Source organism: Grammomys surdaster, unplaced genomic scaffold, assembly GCF_004785775.1.
Source record: "Grammomys surdaster isolate TR1022 unplaced genomic scaffold, NIH_TR_1.0 125956, whole genome shotgun sequence".
NCBI lineage: Eukaryota > Metazoa > Chordata > Mammalia > Rodentia > Muridae > Grammomys > Grammomys surdaster.
In genome coordinates, this window is record NW_021620775.1 from 2,095,918 (window position 1) to 2,117,734 (window position 21,817).

General features: G+C 41.3%; 2 protein-coding genes across 4 annotated transcripts in view; both read left to right on the plus strand.

Annotated features, from left to right (window-relative positions):
- The window catches only part of Atp13a3 (ATPase 13A3), an 81,202-nt gene extending 65,727 nt beyond the window's left edge, over nucleotides 1-15,475 (plus strand). For 2 of the 3 annotated variants that reach the window (XM_028753755.1, XM_028753753.1), the window contains 3 exons: nucleotides 5,899-5,979; nucleotides 6,998-7,087; nucleotides 12,091-15,475. In XM_028753755.1, coding sequence (XP_028609588.1) covers nucleotides 5,899-5,979; nucleotides 6,998-7,087; nucleotides 12,091-12,288 — 369 coding nt within the window. In that variant the 3' untranslated portion in view covers nucleotides 12,289-15,475. The remainder of the gene's footprint in view (nucleotides 1-5,898; nucleotides 5,980-6,997; nucleotides 7,088-12,090) is intronic. The other variant, XM_028753754.1, reaches the window with a different exon arrangement.
- Nucleotides 15,476-17,178: 1,703 nt separating this feature from the next.
- Nucleotides 17,179-20,286, plus strand: Gp5 (glycoprotein V platelet). The gene is made up of 2 exons (XM_028753810.1): nucleotides 17,179-17,231; nucleotides 18,110-20,286. The coding sequence occupies exon 2, from the start codon at nucleotides 18,112-18,114 to the stop codon at nucleotides 19,813-19,815; it is 1,704 nt and encodes a 567-aa protein (XP_028609643.1). The 5' UTR covers nucleotides 17,179-17,231; nucleotides 18,110-18,111; the 3' UTR covers nucleotides 19,816-20,286.
- Nucleotides 20,287-21,817: the final 1,531 nt, after the last annotated feature.

Sequence of the window (21,817 nt, forward strand, 5' to 3'; positions counted from 1 at the left end):
GTTGAGTCTTCTAGCTGTGATGAACAATGGCTGTAGTCCATTATATATAATGAACCTCTGGGGAGATACTCCACACCTGACACTGAGAATATCATATAATATTTTATGTCTTCTGGAGGAAGCAGTGTCCACCCCTGCATGGTACTTCATTCAAACTCATTTTTTCTTAAAACAAAAAACATATATGTGTTACAGACAGTTGTGAACTTTCATGTGGGGTCCTGGGAATTGATGAAGCTAGATCCTCTCCAAGAGCAGCAAGTGTCTTTAACCACTGAGCCATCTCACCAGTCTCTGTAGATTATGTTGTTAATTAGCTTACAAAGAATAGATGTCCATAAGGGTATTTTCTTATCTTACCCCCAACTCCCTCTTCTTCCCCATCTCCCTACCCCTGCTTAAACCTTTTTTTTTTACTTTTTTTTTTTTTGGTTTTTTGAGACAGTTTCTCTGTATAGCCTGGGCTGCCCTGGAACTCACTCTGTAGACCAGGCTGGCCTTGAACTCAGAAATCCACCTGCCTCTGCCTCCCAAGTGCTGGGATTAAAGGCATGCGCTACCACCACCCGACCCCCCTGCTTAAACCTTAAAGTACTAATATTGTTTTTCCCTACTTTGACATTACATATGTTCCACTACCTCCATTCCCTCTTGCTTCCTGACCCCACTAAAAATTTGAAGGTAGACTCCATACATATGAGAGAAAACATGTATTTGCCTTTTTGAGCCTGCATTGCTACACTTAGTATAGTTTTTTTCCAGTTCCATCCATCTTTCTACGGATGACATAATTTTATTATTTCTAGTAGAAAAAATTCCATTGTATGTGTGCAGTACATTTTCATTATCCATTCATTACTTTATGAGCATCTGGGCTGATTTCATTTCCTAGCTATTGTGATGACAAGAACAATGAATGTGTAGATATCCCTGTAATAGAATATAAAATCCTTGGACGTTTCCAGGAATGAGATTGCTGGGATCATGGTAATTCTGTTTTTTAGCTTTTTAGAAACCACTGATTTCCATGGAGGCTACACCAATACACACTTCCTCCAACAGTGAATTAAGGGTTTTTTCCCCCCACATCCTCACCAGCATTTGGTATCATTTGTTTTCTTAATGGTAGCTGTTCTGACTAGGTGAAATAGAATCTCAAAGCAGTTTAAATTTGTATTTTCCCAGTGGCTAATGGTGTTGAGTGCTTTTAAATGGTGATTTGCCATTTTTTTGAGAACTCTGCTCAGTTCCTTTTTGTTGTTGGTTTGGTTTTGGTTTAGTTTTGGTTTTTGGCTGTTTTCTTTAAGTTTCTTGTTCTTTGTATATTCTGTATATCATCTGTTAGATATATACCTAGCAAAGATTTTCTCTCATTCTATAGGTTGCCTCTCGATAGACAAGGTTTTGGGTTTGGTTGTTGTTGCTGATATATGGAAGCTTTTTAATTTCATGAGATCCTATTTGTCTGCCTGAGCAGTCAGAGTCCTAGTCACAAAGTCCTTTCCTGTACCAGTACCTTAATGTGTACTTTTTTTTTTTTTTTAAGTTTGAGAGTTCTGGGTACTATGCTGAGTTTCTTCATCTGTTTGGAGTTGGATAAGGAACTAGTTTATTTTTAATTCTACATTTTGGTCTCCAGTTTTTCCATCATACTCTGTTGAAAATGTTATCATTTATCCGACGAGTGCTTTTGGCATCTTTGTCAAAAGTCGAATTGCAATAGTTTCCTAGACTCTTATCCAGGTTCTCTTCTCTTCTCTTCTTTTTTCTTTCCTTTCCTTTTTTCCTTTTCCCTTTTTTTCTTTCCTTTCCTCTTTTCCTTTTCCTTTTCCTTATCCTTATCCTTATCACAGTATTGCTGGTAGTATTGTTTGCCAATACCATGCTGCTTTTGTTACTCTGGCTCTAGAGCATAACTTGAAATCAATTTGGTTATATCTCCCCCAGTATTGTTTTTGTTCAAGATTACTCTGGCTGTGTGGAGTCTGGTACTTCATTGGGGGGGGGGGTGTCTGCAGATTCTATGGCTAGCAGAGTATTTATTAATCCACATGAGATAAGAAGGGAATCTGGTTCAACACGACTCACTATCAGATGTTGCTAGGTAGTTTATTTCAGGCATATTTAAGTATAGCACAATTTTGGGGAAAGGCTCCTGATAACTCAATCCTATATGTACAATAAAACTTAGACATAGTTACATCAAAACTCTATAAAGTCCAAGTGTCCTCTTCCATAAATATATGTTCTACGGATTAACTGGGGAAGCAGTTCAAGGTAAAACAGCTCATAAAGGTCTGGGAGAGGATAGTGCTATACACATAAGAGTCTAGGAGAGCCAGGTGTGACCTGGGCATACAGTTAATGGAAAGGTCACCAGGTTATTAACCACATCCATTCCCAGCCTTTGGAAATACATCTGTTGTTTGAAGAGACATTCCTGGTTTCCCTAGTACTTACCTGACAGTACAAAGATATCATGTTTCCTACACTTTCTTATGAGTTTTCTTAATATATGATCTATTTTAAGGAAAGTACCATAGACTGCTGAAAATAATGTATTTGCAATATTTGGATAGACTGTTGTATATAGGTTTAAGTCCATTTATCTGTGATATCATCTAATTGTCAACCTTTTTTGTTTTGTTTTGTTTTTGTCACGAAGACCTGCTAGTTGGTGAGAGTCAGATGTTGAAGTCACCCATTACTATTTTTCTAGGGTTGATCTGTGACTTCTCATGTAATAGAATTTGTTTTCTGAAATTTAGTGCAACTGTCTTTGGGACACATGTTTACAGTTGCAATGTCCTCTTGGTGTATGAAATGACCATCTTTAATCACTTGTTTTGGCTTCAAGTCTTTATCTTTGTCAGGTATTAGAATACTTGCTTTTTGCTAGGTTCATTTGCTTGGAAACTGACCCAGGTCCTATGCAAGAGTAGCGAGTACTCTTAACCACTGAGCTATCACTTGAGTCCCTTTAATGTATTCTGTTGCCATGACAAAATACTTAAAGAGAAGAGAAGCTTTTTGTTTGTTGGTTTGGTTTGTTGGCTTTCAGTTCTGGATGTCTGAGCACTGACTGGACCAGCATCTGGTCAGCTTTTAGTGCAGACTACCATTTCTCCTTTCAGAGCCCAAAGGTGGAAGGGCAGATTGGCATGCATGGAAGAAATCAAATAATAAGTATTTATAGTAAGAAAGAGCAAAGGAGGCCCAATTCACTTCTCAACAACCTGTTTCTGATGTAACTAAACTACCTTAGCAAAAAAGGGCATTGCTCCTTCCTTGAAGGTGGGACCCTTGTGAACTAATTGCTCATGAAGACCCATTGCCACACTGTGGCTGTCTTCAGACACACCAGAAGAGGGCACCAGACCCCATTACAGATGGTTGTAAGCTACCATGTGGGTTCTGGGAATTGAACTCCGGACTCTGGAAGAGCAGTCAGTGTTCTTAACCTCTGAGCCATCTCTCCAGCCTGACCCATTGCCTCTTCACATTTCACATTTCACCATGAGTGAAACCATAAGAAAGGTTATCTTGAGACTTCATAAAAACTGAACAATTGAACTTTGAAGAGCAGTATATGAGTGTATTCATGTATTTTTCATGGAGAGGTTTAGTTAAGGATTTTAAACATATTCCACTCGCCTCCATACACTTGCCACACTTGGCTGATTGACTGAAACTGCCCTGACCAAGGCCACTCCCCTTTATAACTACTAAATATCCATCCAGTGGGCATGGGCCTTTGAAGTGCTTTTCCTTGACCTTTGTTTAGATTCTGAAGTGTTGGAACTATGTATGTGACCAGGCCAGTGTTTCCTTAGATTGTGGTTCTTTGTTCCCTTCTGGCTTTTTCCTGCCCTCTGTGATCTTCATTCTCAGTCTCCATTGTGGTCCTATTCTCTCTGGCCTGTCTTTAAGCATTAGTTTCCCATCTTTCTGGTCCCTCTTTTCCCTCAGTACCAGAAAGTCTTCTTTATAGTCATGGTTTGCCTGTAGTTGGCATTCTAATAATCTTCAGTTCTATACTCAAGTTTAGCTCTCACTGCTAGACCTGAATACAGTGACAGCAGATCCCCAAATTGCATATTTTAAAACACTTTGGGGCTGAGGAGCTAGCTCAGAGAGTAAGTGTTTGCTGGGCCCGAGTCCAAATCTTCAGAACCCACATACAAAGATAGACTTGGTTGTGTATGCTTCTAATCCCAGCACAAGGGGCATCGATTGGTGAGTGGTAGACCAGAAAACTGTTATCCTACTTTGGCCTTCTTGTGTGCACATAAGTGTATGCATACATCATACATGCACATAATATCAAAAAGCTAAGGCTTAAAGCTAAGTTTATCGTGTTCTCTTTCCATCTTGCTTCTTCTCTTTTTGGTGTACCACCATTTTAGAACATGTGTTTGGTTGGATGTTTTGTTGTTTTTGTTTTGTTTTTTGCTGTTTGTTTCCCTATTCTGAAAATTCTGTGATTGGGATCATTGGGCGAGTCTGGCTTGGCCTTCCATCATCTCTTGCAGATTCCTCATCAGACCTTAAGGGGTGGTAGTATGTTAATGTGACACACTGGTCATCTCCTTGGCCTCTCACAGAGTGTCTTAGGTACTCAGTGGTAAATACTTGCTAACTTAAAAGGATGTTGTAGGTTGTAAAAAGCAGTCAGATTTTGGTTGGATCTGATGTCATGGAGGTATAGTTCAGCTGTTGTGGAGGCTGAAGTATGGGGAAATCAACTTAAGATTTGACTAGTATCCAGCTAATTTTTTTTAAAAAAGATTTATTTGTATGTTAGAGGGATGTGCGTGCTGATTGCCATGCCTGTAGAGGCCAAATGAGGGCATTGATTGAATCCCCTTGAACTGCAGGGAATTAACAGGTAGCAGTGAGCTATCAGATTGGATGCTAGGAACTGAGATTGGGGCCTCTGGAAGAGAAGCATATGCTCCTAACCACCAAGCAATCTCTCTGGCCTCTGCCTCATTTTTGAAAGATACTTAAAGTATAAATTTGTTAGACATTTGTTTTGTTGTTTTGGTTTTGGTTTTTCGAGACAGGGTTTCTCTGTGTAGCCCTGGCTGTCCTGGAACTCACTCTGTAGACCAGGCTGGCCTCAAACTCAGAAATCCGCCTGCCTCTGCCTCCCAAGTGCTGGGATTAAAGGCGTGTGCCACCACTGCCCAGCCAGACATTTGTAATACTGTAGAGAGAGCATGGATTTTTGAGTCTCTTAAGATTTAATGCTGAATTGTCATTTTTAAAATTATGAGTTTGAATTTCATTGTATGAAAAGATGCATGCTTTGTGACATTATTGAAAGTTTAATGGATAAAGTGTACATACGTAAGTACTTGATATTTATGTATGTATATAAATTTGCTACTTATACATATGTGTATAAATATAGGATTTCATTTCAGCTTGCATTTGTTTGTTTTTAAAGGTTTTTTTGTTTGGGTTTTTTTTTCTTTTTTCTTTTTTTTAGATTTATTTATTTATTTTATGTATATGAGTACACCATTACTGTCTTCACACACACCAGAAGAGGGTACCAGACCCCATTCAAGATGGTTGTGAGCCACCATGTGGTTGCTGGGAATTGAACTCAGGACCTGTGGAAGAGCAGTTGATGCTCTCAACCGCTGAGCCATCTCTCCAGCCCGTTTGTTTGTTTTTCTTTAAACAGTAGTCTCAGGTATCCCAATCTGACTTTGAGCCCACTAGGTAGCTGAGGATTGCTCAGGGGCTTTCTGTGTCTACATTCCAGGTCCTGGGCCACTTGTAGCCATGTACTTGTGCTGCCATGCCTGGCTTCAGATACCGTGATGTAATTAATACTCTGATATCAGTGAAGATGACAACTTTAACTGAAGTCTTTTTGTCTTCTAGATTATGTGTGTACCATACCAGTGGCGCATATACATGCTTATCATTGTTCTTGTCAATGCCTTCGTGTCTATCACGGTGGAGGTAAGCACTCAGCTTTGGGGTTCTTGGGTGACTTAGTGCTGAGAGAGCAGGTAATACTATTTATTATACAGAAGCCCACACTCACATTCAATTTCAGGGAAATTCATTTAGCTTCCTGATCTGACCTTTTCTGTAGTTATGTCAAGATTTGATGGAGTTGCATTTAGGCACTAGATGTGAATGAGGTGTCACAGATGAGCTGGGGGTGGAAAGAGAAGCAGGTATCCAGGCAGCTCCCAGAGCCGTGTGCTCTGAGGGGAGAGTAGAGGGGACCACTTAAGGAAGGAAGAGTAGTAAGTTCTCAGTGCTGCTCCTTATACCAGTGTAAGAAACAGCTAAGGCAGATAAAATCGGGATGTTTAAAGGTTTTATAATGGAAGCTTTTGAAAGTATGTGTATATTTTAGTGATAATTCCAGATTGGGAAATTATCCTGAAACTCAGCTGTCCCAAGAAAAGATGGCTTAGATTTAAATTGACATATAGGAGCATGGATGTTTGCAGTGCATCATTTAAAGTTGTTTCACAGGCTGCATTTCTGTTCAGGGGTCCTAGAAAGCACATCTGAGACGGTTGTAAGCACTCCCTTCCTTACAGCGTACATTCATCTTTTCAGATGTTATTTTTTTATTCTTGTTAACTAAGAATTATTTGTATTGGGCACTGATCTAATGCGTGTGTGTGCGCGCGTGTGTGCGTGTGCGTGTGTGTGTATGTGTGTGTATGGAGTAAGTAATTAGATATTAAGTGAAAATAACTTTAAGAAAAAGGCTATGAATCATCAACATTGTTAGGGGACCACTGGAGATTGAACCTGATTTTTAGAAAGTTTAGTCTTTTTTTATCAAGAATTTTATTATTTATTATAAAAGCTCTGTTATCCTTTTGTGTATTTACTGAGGTTTGCCATAGGAAAAGCAAATCAGTATTAATAATGTAGCGTTGTGTGAATGTTATCAAATGTGTGTGTTTAAAAGGAATGACCTGTTTAATTCTTAACTCACTGGACTATCTCTCAGAGCTTCTTCCTTGACACGGTCCTTTGGAAAGTTGTGTTCAATCGAGACAAACAAGGAGAGTGTCGTTTCAGCACCACACAGCCACCACAGGTTGGAAATGAGCAGTTACTGTCAATTCTTCACTTATTCTTGGTTTTTCCGCTTGTGTTCTTGGTTCTGTAACTCTGTGCCTGTAGCTTCAGCTGTCTTTGTTGTGCCTGGAATTTCTTTTTCTTTTTTTTTTTTTTTTTTTTTTAAATAAGAAGTCTTAGAAAAATCCTGGCAAGCACTTAATAGAGGGTTTTTTTTTTTTTTTTTTTTTTTTTACTTTGGGAATTTCATAAGACTTTTCCAATCCTAACTCTGTATGTATGTGTGTATGTTGGTCTGTCCAGTTGTGTAGCCTTGGCTGTCCTGGAATTTACTCTATAGACCAGGCTGGCCTTGAACTCACAGAAATCTGCTGCCTTTGTCTCCTGAGTGTTGGGATTAAAGGCATGTGCCTCCACCTCTTAGCTGAGAGTTAATTCTTCCATTTCTGTCAGTTTTATATTTTATGTATTTGATTGTCACTAATTCCCTTAGAGGGTAAATGATACATAAACAGTTTTGAATCAAGTTTTGTTTGTTTTGTTATTGGTTTTTTTGGATCAGACTCAAGAAACATTTTGAGGATTTATTTCTGATTTTTAGTTTACTATTTTCATTTATTTATTTTGCCAGTTGCTGTGCATTATTTTAAGGTGGCCTTTTGCTTTCTCTGACAAATGATTCTAACTCAGAAAATTATTTGTTTGTTTCTACTTAAGCAATGGTGAGGGCTTTTAAAGTCAGTGAAATAGCCTGTGATTTATAGGTATCACAAGGTTTCTCTGGCAAAAGAGCAGCCAGTGAGTAAATGTGTTTCCTACAATTCATGCTTCATGCCAGGCTTGCTGTATAGGATATACAATGCTATTTTGTGCTCTGTGCTCTATGTTGGAGTAATGGTGGCATGCTCTGAAGTCAATGGTAGCATGAGCCTGAAGTCAATTATAGTTTCTTTTTCCTCAAAGCAGTGTGATGCCTGTCTGTCACTAGTTAGTCGTGGGCAAGACCAGAAAGAACTGGGCCCAGGGCCTTTAGCTGAATCTCCTCTGTGATAATGACATAGCTGTATTTTCTTTAGGTGACTTCATTATTGCAGAAGGTCACACTGGTTCAGGTTACCTTTTTCATGTGAAATACAGTATTGACTGGAAAGGCACAGCCTAGGGAAACAGTACTGAGTTTTTACATTCTCAAAATATCTCTAACCCCCAGTGCAAGTGTGTTTTAAAGAGGGGGGTTATTTGCTTATTTAGTCAAATAGGTCTTTTAAGTCCCCTATAAAATATTTGAATTAGAAATCCCCAATTTTTCTTCTTTCTTTCTTTTGGTTTTTTATTTGTTTGTTTTTGGTTTTTGAGACAGGATTTCTCTGGATAACAGCTCTGGTTGTCCTGGAACTCACTCTGTAGACCAGGCTGGCCTCAAAGTCAGAATCTGCCTGTCTCCTGAGTGCTAGGATTAAAAGCATGCACCACCACACTCAGCTCAAGGAAATTCCCAATTTTTCAACCACAGTAAATGGCAAAAACATACATTTTCTTTACTAATGCATCTTTTCTAAAAAATTCTAAGTATCAGTTCTTAATTTTTAAAAGTTTTTATTTCATGTGAATTTCTATCTCTTAAGTGTTCATGAGAGGGAATGGTCCATAGCATTTAGGCTTGGCATGTCCCACAGACTCACCCATTCTGGGAACCACTAAGTAGACAAGAATTTTGGCCTTAGTTTTGTGGTTTTAAAAAAGCATTTTTTGGAGCTCTACTTTTAGAAAAGAGTTCTAAGTTCAGAGAGATTAATTTTCCTCTTCTGATAGATACTTCTCTGTGTAACACTTGCTTCTATTTCAGTGGCTACTCTCTCTAGCTCCATTCCTTTTCCTCTCCCTTCCATCCTCCAGCAAGGACTGCTTGTCAGTGTCTAGAAACAATTTTAGGTATCAGGTTTTGACACAGAATGGGTAGAGGCCACTGGTACTGCTAAATAAATGTCTTGTGGTACACAGACAACAACCCCTGCCGAAGAATTTTCTAGCAGGTGTCACTCTTCCTGATGTAGAAACTCCGTGGAAGTAAAGAAGGAAGGGCAGACAGTTGCTGGCATCTTTACCCAGGGCATGTGTAGTGCTGACTGCCACAGTCCTTCCTCTGCACTGCCTAGTCCATGCTCCTCCATTCTAGAGAGGTCCAGGAGATCTCAGACTGCAACTTCCAAACTACTGTGTTAGTGTTGGGAAAGAACACCCCTTTCTTCTTCTTTTCCTTACCTTATTCATGGGGACCACTGAGTTAGTTTGAAGGTTTCAGAGCTATAGGCTGCAATTTAGATATCACACTAATACCAGGTGACTTAATTGGGAAGTCATGGGAGAACGAGAATCATGCTGCTAATGCACTATTACCCTATTGAGGTTATGTACCTCGTTGGTGAAAATCTGTGAACTATAGCCATTCTGGAGCTTAAAAAATCTATATGAAAATACTGTTTCAACTTATTCATATAGAATACTAATTTGGATTTTATTCGTTTTATATTGAGGATTGAACTGGAAGATTTATGAAAATCACAGTACATGCCATGCATGAAAATGTTTCCTAAACGACTGCTGGTCGTGAAAAGCTGGGCATTAGAATGTACAACTTGGAATGTCTCAGAAGCAAGATTGTGGCTACAGATCTATATGAACATTCTGTATGGTTCTTTGCTGACCTGTGGTATCTTTGCCCTTGTCTTGGGAATTTTAATCAGCTATATTAACCATTCCAAATTAATTAAGTTTAGGAATCCAGTGTTCTCCTGCTTCAGGGACTGAAACTCTGCTCTGGGGAGATCCAAATGTTCATTCTAAGCCCTGTGACTAAATAGCCTTAGTGTTACACAGTGACTGACTCTCCTTGATTTCCTCTTCTGATTTCTCACTGTGTCATGCCTGTAGCCTTTAGCTTTCTCTTCCAGTGAACTATAATATTTGAGGGAGATGTGTGGGGTACATTTATGTACAGTCTCACCAACCTATGTATAGTGTATTTTTTTGTATGGCCATAAAGAATAAATGTGTTTCTAGCTATGGTGGAGTAGGGGGATCTCAGGTGTTCCTTGTGACTTAACGTATAATGAATATACATTGTTTTAAACAGATGTGAAAAGTACACACACTCATGTCTATATGTATTTATGCATGTATTGTGTGTGCATGTGTACCCAAAAATGTTAAAAGAATGTTGTGCAGTTATATTGCCTTTTGCGATTAGCTTTAATTATGTTGCTTGCCTTAGTTTCCACGGGTGTAGAGCAGTGAATTTAGAGGGGGAATGTGTATGTCTGTTTCTTTATCCCATTACTTTTGGCTTTCTGCCTGTTGTACATCACCTCTCCATTTAAAGGGTTCATCTGTACAGACAAGCATGATGTGTTTCTCTGACGCTTTAGCAGTGCTACTGTAAATGAAAGTGACAGCTTTCATATTTAGGAACAATGATCTTTTCCACAATTGGACTGAAGACTTGAAGCACCAGGAAGGGGTCTCAGATGACTGACTGTTGTGGTGCAGTCACACTGGGAAGGAAACTGCTAGCTGTTGCTTGACTCACTGGAGGGATCCCGCATGTGGTGACCACTGGATCCTAATGCAGAATGCTTTGTTGTGGGTTCTTTTTCTAAGGGAACAATAGCACAGCTGCCCTCCCCCACTCCCCCAAACTCACCTCCTACCCCTACTTTTTTTTTTTTTTTTAAATGTAGGATCTCACTGTATAACACTGGCTGACTTTGAACTCACTGTGCAGAGTAGGCTACCCTCAAACTTGTGAAGCTCTTCTTGCCCCTGCCTTTTGAATATTAGTATCATAGGCAAGTCCCTCCATGCACATCTAAAAACCTTCATTGTGATGATTATAGAGGTTACTTGGAAAATAATCTTTAAATCTTTTAGTTTCCCTTAGATTGTAATTCAGCTCATCCGTGATTACAATTTTGCCTTTAAATCCTTGGGAGCAATGCAGCTTGTTGTTTTATCTACAGACGGAAGAAGAGGGGCAGAGTTATGAAGGTTGTCTAGTGAAATGAGGGAAGGTCCTTGGGGGAATTAGTTTTCAGAGCTTCATTTTGAAGTACTTATGGCCCTGTACATTGGCCTACTCTTTGCCTTAATTGACTGATGGATCAGTTGGTTGAGGCAGAGCTTTCACTTTGTAGCTTAAATTGGCCCAGTGCTTGAAGTTTAGCTCAGTCTGTTGGTAAACTCCAAAATGTCCTGCCTTGGCCTCCCGAGTGCTAGGATTGCAGGTGCTGCACATGCCTGACTCCCGTTGGCCAATTAAGAATTGCCTTTCAGGTATACATTGTGACACATTTGCCTTCCTTAGCTGTAGGTACTTTAGATGTTCATATTAGAATGCTCATCTGGTATGCTGTACCTTCATTTTTTACAATTGCTATCTATTGAGGTTAGAGCGTAGTATGGGCTGGGTCAATGCTAATGGGCAAAAACAATCTAGAATTTAAATTTTACTTGGGAGAAGCAATAGCCAAAATAATTTATGGGCTGTTTTCAGAGGACACTGTGCCTAGCCAAACCTGTGGTTTTAAAAGATGTGATTTTTTTTTTTAATGTGATAATGAGATACTGATTTTCACCTTATGGTGTTTACTTCATCCTTTGTGTTTTGAAAGTGATATTAGCAGTAACAATGATATCTTTTACTGCCTTCTTATAAAAGTGATTGGTGGATATGGGTAACATAAAGGAAATTTGAGATAGAGTAAGAGGCTTTCCAAATTACTAAAAATATCTTCTCAGTATTTTTTGTTAGAGAGTATATCAGTACACAAGACATGTGCACAAAACTAAAGAAGCTGGGGAAAAAAAGTCCTCTTTAAAAACAATCTGTTCCTAAATTGAAAGCTGGCTTTTTTGCATGAAGTTTTTCCTAGTTATTTGTTGTATTCAGAAGTTATTTCATATTGTTCTGTGCACAATGCATGCTTTAACCAAAAAGCCCTTACTCTGGTGTTTTTCCTTTCCTAGGAGTCAGTGGATCGATGGGGAAAATGCTGCTTGTCCTGGGCCCTGAGCTGTAGAAAGAAGACTCCAAAAGCAAAGTACATGTACCTGGCACAGGAGCTCCGCTTCGATCCTGAGTGGCCACCTAAGCCTCAGACAACGACGGAAGCCAAAGCTGTAGTAAAGGAGAATGGATCATGTCAGATCATCACCATAGCATAGCGAAGACTGCTCTGCTATGCCAGTAGCAGTATTCAGCAAGATGTGCTGTTGAGCTTTTCTGACCCTGTGTCAGAATGGCACCAATTCAGTTTATATCCCTCTCATAATATGGCAGTTGATTAAAACACAAAAACGGTAACATGTCATTTGCTGCACAGTTATTAACTATAAATCTGGCTATATCTTCATGCAGTAACCTAAATATGATATACACTTTATATTGGGTATGAGAGAACTGTATTTGGGTTATAGATTTTAGCTTTTGACACTAGTTTGCCTCTTTAAATTTAATTTTCACAAATCCCTTTATTAGGAAGTTCTTTTACATATAGGCCCAAAAATTGTGATTGTTAAAAATTATAGTTGTTAATTGTGATTAGCCTTCAGTGACAGTAGGTTGAAAGCCTATTTTGATCCCAGTGTTTTCTCCCGAAGAACTGTATGTTAAATATAACCAGTTTTCTTTTATGACCTGGAGTTAGGAGTGAGTTTCTGTGTTATTGTTGATAAAACAACTCAGGTAATTTCCATTTCTGGTTTTATATTCTCTGTGTAGCCTGCCTGGGTGTCACTTTCTAGCCAGTAAGGTGCTCCATTGCTGTCTTCAGATGTCCTTCATAGTATTCCATGGGTCCCATGCAGTATCTGACGTCAGCAGTCTAGTTAAGCAAAGAACTCTCTCACTAGAAAGATTTGTTTCTGAGCCAGGCATGACAGTAAAGGCCCCTAATCCTACACAGGAGTCTGAGGCAGGAGAATTGTTCTTAGTCCAAGAATAGCCTAGAATAGATAGTAAAAGCCTGTCTCAGAATACACATGCCGAAAGATTGAGGTTAATTCTCTTGGCAGTAGATCTCATTCATATCTCTTCAAACCTTTTTTTTTTTTTTGAGACTTGTATCATTTTAAATATTTCATATTTCCTTTCTCCCTCTCCTACCTAAAAGAATGGAATGATGCTGTTTTTGTTTTGCTTTGAGTTAGACCTTAGCCTTACTATATGTCTCTCCTTTGAATAATGGGGCTTAAAAGAATAATGAATATTGAATTTGAATGACTTTTACAAAGCAATATGAACTTGTAGAGTTTGCTTCGTGCCATTAGGTGGCACCAGAGATCATCACATACCTATTTTGTAACAAGTGAGCTTGAGAAAATTAAATATATACATTTTTAGCTAACCAGAATGAGGAAAGCATTTACAAAATTTATGTTTTATCTGATTGTGTTCAGTTTTCAAGGAGCTTTCACAATGCCTTCCTAGGTAGGACCTGCCAGTTTGGCAGTGCTATAAAATTTTTTTTGGCCTAAATTAGCCAAAAAACAAAACAAAAAAAAAGAGTAACATTATTCTGTGTTCTTTTTTAACTAACTACAGGTGCATGCTTTCCACTCCGGGTTGATCATATTTTCCTAGTACACACCAGTTTACCAAATGTTAACCAGATTTGTGGAATTTTTTTTTCTCTTGTTTTTTTGGCTTTTTGTTTGTTTGTTTGTTTTGTTTTTAATGTTGCAAAGCCCCGAATGATGTTTGATAATTGTAGAAAAAGTAAATTCGTCTCAGGATCACTGTTACTGCTATTGCCACTAGTGATTCTTAGGAAATATATAATCGACCTTTTCCAGCAAAATGTATGATATTATATGTTAGATAATAAGAACAATTGTCCCATGAATGATTCTATGAAGCTATGCATCTTAGACCTCTTGAGCTGTGAATTAGCACTATTTTCTATAGTTCCTTATTCTTTATTATTTTATACTTTCTATGTTCATTTCAATAATGTTAATGTTATTCAATCATTTTCTGAATTGTTAACTCTTATTCTTTGGTTTAAATACTGAAACATGACTAATTGCTAACTATAGCTTAGAAACCCAGTATCAATTGTATTTAACATCTTTAAGAGCGTGATCATAAAGGTATTTGACACTTCATTTTAACATTTAGAGTTGATAAGGGTTTATATCTCATCTGTTCATATTGTTTGCAAAGGAACAAGGTTTTATGTAGGTGAGAGAAAGCATTTGTACGAAGTTAGATTTGAACATAGACAGGATAGGTTATTCCAGTTAAGAATGTTGTTCAGAGAATGTCTGTGAATCCAGACGTGGATGGGTCCTGCTTAGTGCCATAGGTAGATCGAGTCTTCTGTAGGTCATCATTACATAGTAATTTTGGTTCTGAATTTTACGTTAAATTATTTGAGTATATACAGACCTAAATTTTAAAATCTGTACATATATTATTTTGATGTATTAAGATTGATAATATTGCTGATTTAAATTTTATTTATGCACATACTTAAAGGACAGAAATGTCTGGGAAAGTAATTGTTAAATAATGATATGTAGCTTTTTAACTTTTTAAATAAATAACAAGATTTTTTAATGTGGGTCTCCCTCAGGGTTGTTTAAAGTTGTATGTTTTCTTCCCTTAAATATAAATAAATAGTGGTAACTGCTTTCTATCTTCTAGCTCCCACTGCTGTAAGGGAATGCTGCAAACAGTGCTTGGGCGAGGGTGGGGCGCCACAGCAAAGCCTGGGGTACAAACGCTTTCCAGGTCGCACTGTTCATTTAAGCAAACCTGTTGTTGTTTTTATAATTTATTTCCCATGTTGATGAAAGTACTGCACAGTTTCAGAGGCATGGTAAATAATATGTCATTCATATATATATATATATATATATATATATATATATATATATATTCCAAAAGCAGCAAAAACTCATATCCAGTGAAGAGCAACTTCAAGCTTTAGACAACATCTAATATCTCATGCATGCAACTTTGTTGTATCAGATAAAAAAGTTTTGTATATTTATGGTGGGAGGCTACTGGGAACTTTTATCAAAATAGGGTATTAACTTTTGTACAGTCTAGGTATTTACATGTATTTTTAATGTATTACAATTTGGTAATTATGTGCACATGAAATTAATAAAAGTTACTTCCTGTTATAATTTGTGAATTCCCTGAGACCGTGGATTTTTTTAAGTAACTTTATATATCAGAAATGACAGACACATCTTTATATTTTTAAAATTGTATTGCTGCTCAAGAATGGTACCCTGTTGTCAAAAAGGTAGATATTCCTAATTGTACATTCAGCATTGTAAATACCATATGAAATCCTTTTTGATTGAAGCTATTCAAAATAAAAAATTTTAATGAATTAAATATGTCTACTTTTTTTTTCCCTGGGTCTTTTACACACTTTAATTATGTAAGTATAGCTAGCTCTCTCAGGACCAATTGCACTGTGGTGTGTTTTGTTTTTTGTTTGGCCTGGGTGGGTAGTTGAGAGGAAGGCAGCTTGGCTATTTAGCTTGATGGACTGGTTGTGGGAAGAGCTGGCTGGCCGATGCACACTGCAAGTAGGATGGCAGTTAGGGGCTCTAGAATTGCTTCTTGGTGAGAACTAGAGCCAGACTTTTTGAAGTAAGGTCCAGGGATCTCTGTCTAGTATGTTTAGCTTCCCTTGTGAATTCCAGGGATTAAATGAGTCTTCGTGCCAAGCATTTTGCTTATCCAGCTCTCTCCCCAGACTCTGGATCTTTGTTCTTGATGAGTGAAGATGATCTTTCACTTCGTGTTAAGAATGACAAAGTGATTGAAGCACATTCAAAGTACCTCTGTGTCTTAGGTACATACAGAGGAACCTGTATCCACTGGAGGTCTGAATGCTCGCCAAGGAAAACAGCATTAGAGCATTTAAAAGAATTGGTGAATATTCTGCCTTGGAGGAATTTACTTAATAACCTATGACTTGAAAAACAGACGAATAATATCTTTCATAAAGAATGTCTACATTATAGTTGCATATAGGAAAATGAGCATAGCTGGACATTGATGCATTCTTTGTTACTCCTAAAGTTTAGGACACTTAAGGCCAGAAGATTGTAAATTTGAAGCTAGAGCATGGGCTACATATATACATAAAAAGGTTGTCTAAAGAAGAGAAAAATAGACATTTTTTAAAGGGGAACCCGAGTTTCTCAAAAGCTGAAGCACAGGTGGCCCTTGGTTGTAAGAAAGACAAGTTTGTCATTAAACAAATGCAGCATTAGAAAGCATATTGAGACAATAGGTTGATAGATTGGTGTGGTGTTTTGCTCTTTAGGCTGGGCCTAAGCTGTACCAGGTGAAGGATAGGCACTTATGGAAACAATGTGAATGATTGAAAGGATGCCGAGTCTTAAGTCAGCACTGTGAAGACCAGGAGTTCTTGTGTGGTGACTGTGGCAGTACACACTGGTTGGCAGTGACATTGGGTTAAACGGAACACAACCCCTTGAGCAATGCTGTTGCTGAACTTGTTAGACAACGGCTAGACTGATGGGGGGGGGGTGAGAATCCCTTAGCCTTGTTTAAGAAAATATTGGACAAAGGAGATGGCTCATCAGGTAAAGATACCTCCAAGACAGATGGTACGAGTCCTTGGAAACCGACATGGAGTAAGGGGAGAACTGATTGCCTCAAGTTTTCTGACACCCATGAGTGGGGCACTGCCACATGTGCACCCACATAATCATGCCCAGGAATTGAGAATTAGTGCAATGTAGCATGGGGAGGGAGGGAGGGAGGGAGGGAGGGAGGGAGAGAGAGAGAGAGAGAGAGAGAGAGAGAGAGAGAGAGAGAGAGAGGAAAAAGAAAAAAAATGTGGCCTATCGGTATGACAGCATGCCATTTCTGGAAAAATTTAGGCCTTCTACCCTCTAGCTTTGACAATATTACCATGGACTCTCAAAGTTTGAACGCTCTTGTCATTAAAACCTAGAATATGCCCTGTGGAGATAGTCTTTTTCTTGACTTTTTAATCTGGTAAGGTCTTTATCTTCAGGATGCAACAACACTCCCTCTTCCTCTGTGAAGTGCCAAGTCACAAGCAGAGCTGCAAGCCTTTCAGTCAGTCCAGGGTACAGAACTGCTTCAGGTAAGGCCAAATATTCTTAAATTAGTGTATGCAATTAGAGGCTCAGTCTGTATAGGGGCAAAAGGAGACCTGGTACAACAAACGGTACAAATTTTTACTTGGGAAACATTTTTTGAGTAAACTAGTATTACTGTATGCTTCCTGGGTAACTCAATGCCCAGAGTAGTTTAAAGCAGTTTGGCTTATAAGTAAACAGTAGCTCATTATTTAAATGTGTGAGGTAGGAAGACTAACTTCAAATTCTATTTATGTGACCCTTAACCTCAGGTGCACTGGAGCGCTCAGCCTACTGCCCGCGTGGTGCTGTAACAGTACAAAGTTCAAAGAAGCACGGCATAAAGCAGTGGACATTATCACCTGCTCCACCGGGCTTGTGGGGGTTTGCGGGGGGGGGAATTACAGAAGGGTGTAATGTGTTATGGGGTGTTGATACTTTGAAAATACATAAGAAATTGAATCTACTCGAAGTGGGCCTTGCTGTTCCCTTGCTGACTGTTGGAGATAAAGCTTCCCTGCTTAAGTTGTGAGAGTCAGTGGCACAGCCAGTCTCAGTAGGCACTGCTTTCTATTTTTGAAGAAGACCGTGACAATTTTAATTCGTTCTGTAACGATTTTAAAGTGGTATTGTCCATTCTGTATCTCGAAGGTACTCAAATGTCAGTGCTCTAAACAACGGGGGAGAGATGGTTCAGTGGATAAAAATGTGTCTCCAGCACCCACAAGCTGAATAGAAAAGTAATTTGTTTTTTTAATCAGCCTTTGTAAGAATGGAAGGAGAGCTAACGGTTGTATCTGGTGTGCTGGCCGGAACTGTACTTGCATCAGGTGCAGGTCTCCAAGATCTTCTCTGAGCCTTGTGTCATGCTCTTGCCTTTCAGATATGCTAAGGAGCGCCCTGCTGTTCGTAGTGCTCGCACTCGTGCAGGCCCAACCTTTCCCCTGCCCCCAAACCTGCAAGTGTGTGGTCCGCGATGCTGCGCAGTGCTCGGGCGGCAGCGTGGCTCACATCGCTGATTTAGGTCTACCCACGAACCTCACACACATCCTGCTCTTTCGAATGGACCAGGGCACACTGCGGAACCACAGCTTCAGTGGCATGACGGTCCTTCAGCGCCTGATGCTCTCGGATAGCCACATTTCCGCCATCGATCCCGGCACTTTCAATGACCTGGTGAAACTGAAAACCCTCAGGTTGACGCGCAACAAAATCTCTCATCTTCCACGTGCGATCTTGGATAAGATGGTGCTCTTGGAACAGCTGTTCTTGGACCACAACGCACTAAGGGACCTTGACCAAAACCTGTTTCAGAAACTGCTTAACCTGCGGGAGCTCTGTTTGAACCAGAATCAGCTCTCTTTTCTTCCTGCTAACCTTTTCTCGAGCCTGGGAAAACTGAAGGTGTTGGATTTATCGCGAAACAGCCTGACGCACCTGCCCAAGGGATTACTTGGGGCACAAGTTAAGCTTGAGAAACTGGTGCTCTATTCAAACCAGCTCACGTCTGTAGATTCGGGGCTGCTGAGCAACCTGGGCGCCCTGACTGAGCTGCGGCTGGAGCGGAATCACCTCCGCTCCATCGCACCGGGTGCCTTCGACCGCCTCGGACACCTGAGCTCCTTGACTCTGTCCGGAAACCTCTTGGAGTCTCTGCCGCCCGCGCTCTTCCTTCATGTGAGCAGCGTGACTCGGCTGACCCTGTTCGAGAACCCTCTGGAGGAGCTCCCGGAGGTGCTGTTCGGGGAGATGGCGGGCCTGCGGGAGCTGTGGCTGAACGGCACCCAGCTGCGCACGCTGCCCGCCACCGCCTTCCGCAACCTGAGCGGCCTGCAGACGCTGGCGCTCACCCGGAACCCGCGCCTGAGCGCGCTCCCGCGCGGCGCGTTCCACGGCCTGGCGGAGCTGCGCGTGCTCGCGCTGCACACCAACGCCCTGGCGGAGCTGCCGGACGACGCGCTGCGCGGCCTCGGACGCCTGCGCCACGTGTCGCTGCGCCACAACCGGCTGCGGACCCTGCCCCGCACGCTCTTCCGCAACCTCAGCAGCCTCGAGACCGTGCAGCTAGAGCACAACCAGCTGGAGACGCTGCCAGGAGACGTGTTCGCGGCTCTGCCCCAGCTGTCCCAGGTCCTGCTGGGTCACAACCCCTGGCTCTGCGACTGTGGCCTGTGGCCCTTCCTCCAGTGGCTGCGGCATCACCAGGACCTCGTGGGCCGAGACGAGCCCCCTCAGTGCCGTGGCCCAGAGCCACGCGCCAACCTGTCGTTCTGGGAGCTGCTGCAGGGTGACCCTTGGTGCCCGGATCCTCGCGGTCTGCTTCTCGACCCTCCAACGGAAAATGCCCTGGAAGCCCCGGTTCCGTCCCAGCTGCCTAACAGCTCCCAGTCCTGGGCTTGGGTCCAGCTGGTGGCCAGGGATGAAAGTCCCGAGAACAGGTTCTACTGGGGTCTTTATATTCTGCTTCTAGTAGCCCAGGCCATCATAGCCGGGTTCATCGTGTTGATCATGATTAAAATCGGCCAGCTGTTTCGAACATTAATCAGAGAGAAGCTCTTGTTTGAGGCCATGGAAAGATCGTGTAACTGAACTGTGACCAGAGCATTGTGGACAGGGCCCCAAGGAAAATCCAGTCAGGATGCAGGCATGCCATTCCTCCATTTCCCATGACTTTTCTCCTCTCCCTTGCTCTCTGGAGTATCATTTGTAAATCGCCACTGCTTTCTAGCCTGAGCTGGGTTTCCTCCACTGTTGCTAGTTTCTGGGGAGGAGAGGGCGTGGGGGGCGGGGAGGGGGTTGGCTCCTGTTTGGCTCATCCGGTCCTGCGGTGCAGCGCTGGGTGCTTAGTGGAGAGAGGATCTTTTTCTTGGTTTCTGAGTCTGAGGACACATCCTGCCAGGAGGGAAAGACCTCTCCTGCAGCCAGCAAGGGATGGGCAGCATTTGCTGAAGGAACACCAGCCTAAAACGAACCCTAGATCCCAGAGATGAAGGCTCTTCTCAGGAAAAAGCTGGAGTGTTTTTGTCCCGTTCTACCTGAAATGAGAACTCATGTCTGTTCCTTTTTGTTGTCTCATTTTCAGTTCGTTCTGCTCTGGGGCTATTTAGAAGGGCACTGGTCTCTGATTCAGCTCCAGGACCAATTTCAGGGCAAGCCTCCTCTGTGATAGGCTTGAGCTAGGACACACAGGAGCTCCCATCCCCATCCTAGTGACGGCGGCCACTTTGCAGCACCCACTCCTGACCTGACTAAAATGGCTGTTGTCTCGGAGGTGGGGATGGGAACTCCTGTGTGTCCTCCTAGCTCAGCTCATTACAGTGGGAGATTGCTCTCTGAAACGGAGGCTCCCCAGGAACCAGAGCCTGGCCGAGGGGGTTCCAGAACTCATCTGGAGAAGCCTGGGAAGCTTGGGGAGCTGCTCAGTGCGTCTGTCCATTTGGCCTCCTGGGAGTTTCCTTACGTCATTTGTTTCCCATTCCCTAGGGGTAAGGCCACATCGTTTCACAAGCGTTTATGGAGCTGTGACCATGGGACAGGTGTTCATGATTGTAATGATAGCTTGGTTTCCAGTGGACCGCGCTTGTATCACATTCTCATTTACCCTTCCAATAGAAAACAATTAAACCCTTGTTGCAGTAATTGGCTGCCTGTGCCTGTGAGAGACAGTGGTTAAATACATGTGCTGGAAGCTGACAACTGAGGGTTCCGTCTTGGTGTCCCCATTTACTAACCCCTGTGGACTCTGTACACACACATCCTGTCAGCCTGGGTTTCCTCATCCCTGAAAGATGACAAAACAGTACCTGCCTTATAGGGTGGTTGTGAGAATTAAAGACAATAAACCATATAAAGACTTTACCCAGAGCCCTCCATACAAAAACTGCCCAGTGGGTGATAGTTACTACTAAAGAGCGTACAGTTTCCTCCCTCCACCCCCTTGTATTTTTGAGACTGTCTCACTATGCATCCCAGGCTGGGTTTGAACTTGAGATCCTCATGTTTTACTCTCCCAGGTCTAGGATTATAGACTTGGGCTATCGCATTCAGCTAGCATCATGATTTCTAAAGAAGAACTTCAAGATAGTACCCCCCTCAGTATCTAAACGAGCTAACTTTCTCAAACTGGAAGTTATATCTGTCTACAGGAGGCCTCAGTTCCTCACGGGCCACAGGCGTGGATCCTTCCAACACCATCAAGCAGGAGGAGAAAGCGCTGGATCGTAGCATCAATCTGCACATCTGTACACCAGCTTCAACAGTCTCCTTGGTGAAGCTCTCCCTGTTCCTCACTTTGTGCTTCTTGCACGTCCTGACTCTAAGGCACTGGGCACCACCCTCAGGCTGGTCCTGGGTGTAATTTTAGAGTATCTGTTTAATTAGCTTCTGTGCTTATAAACTCCTTGGATAGTTTTTGTCATGTTTATTGCAAAAATTTGGAGCCACCTATAGCCCAAAATCTAGATTTTTATTTATTTATTTTTTATTTTTGTGAAATGCAGACTCAATTCTAACCACTTTTCTCTGAGGCAGGCTTCCTAGTACAAAGCTGTTCTATTCACCTGTCAGATGAGGATAACAGCTGTCCCTATTA

Bases quoted from the DNA above. Each gene is read 5' to 3' on its own strand.
- Gp5 (XM_028753810.1), top strand. From the start codon at position 18,112: ATGCTAAGGAGCGCCCTGCTGTTCGTAGTGCTCGCACTCGTGCAGGCC.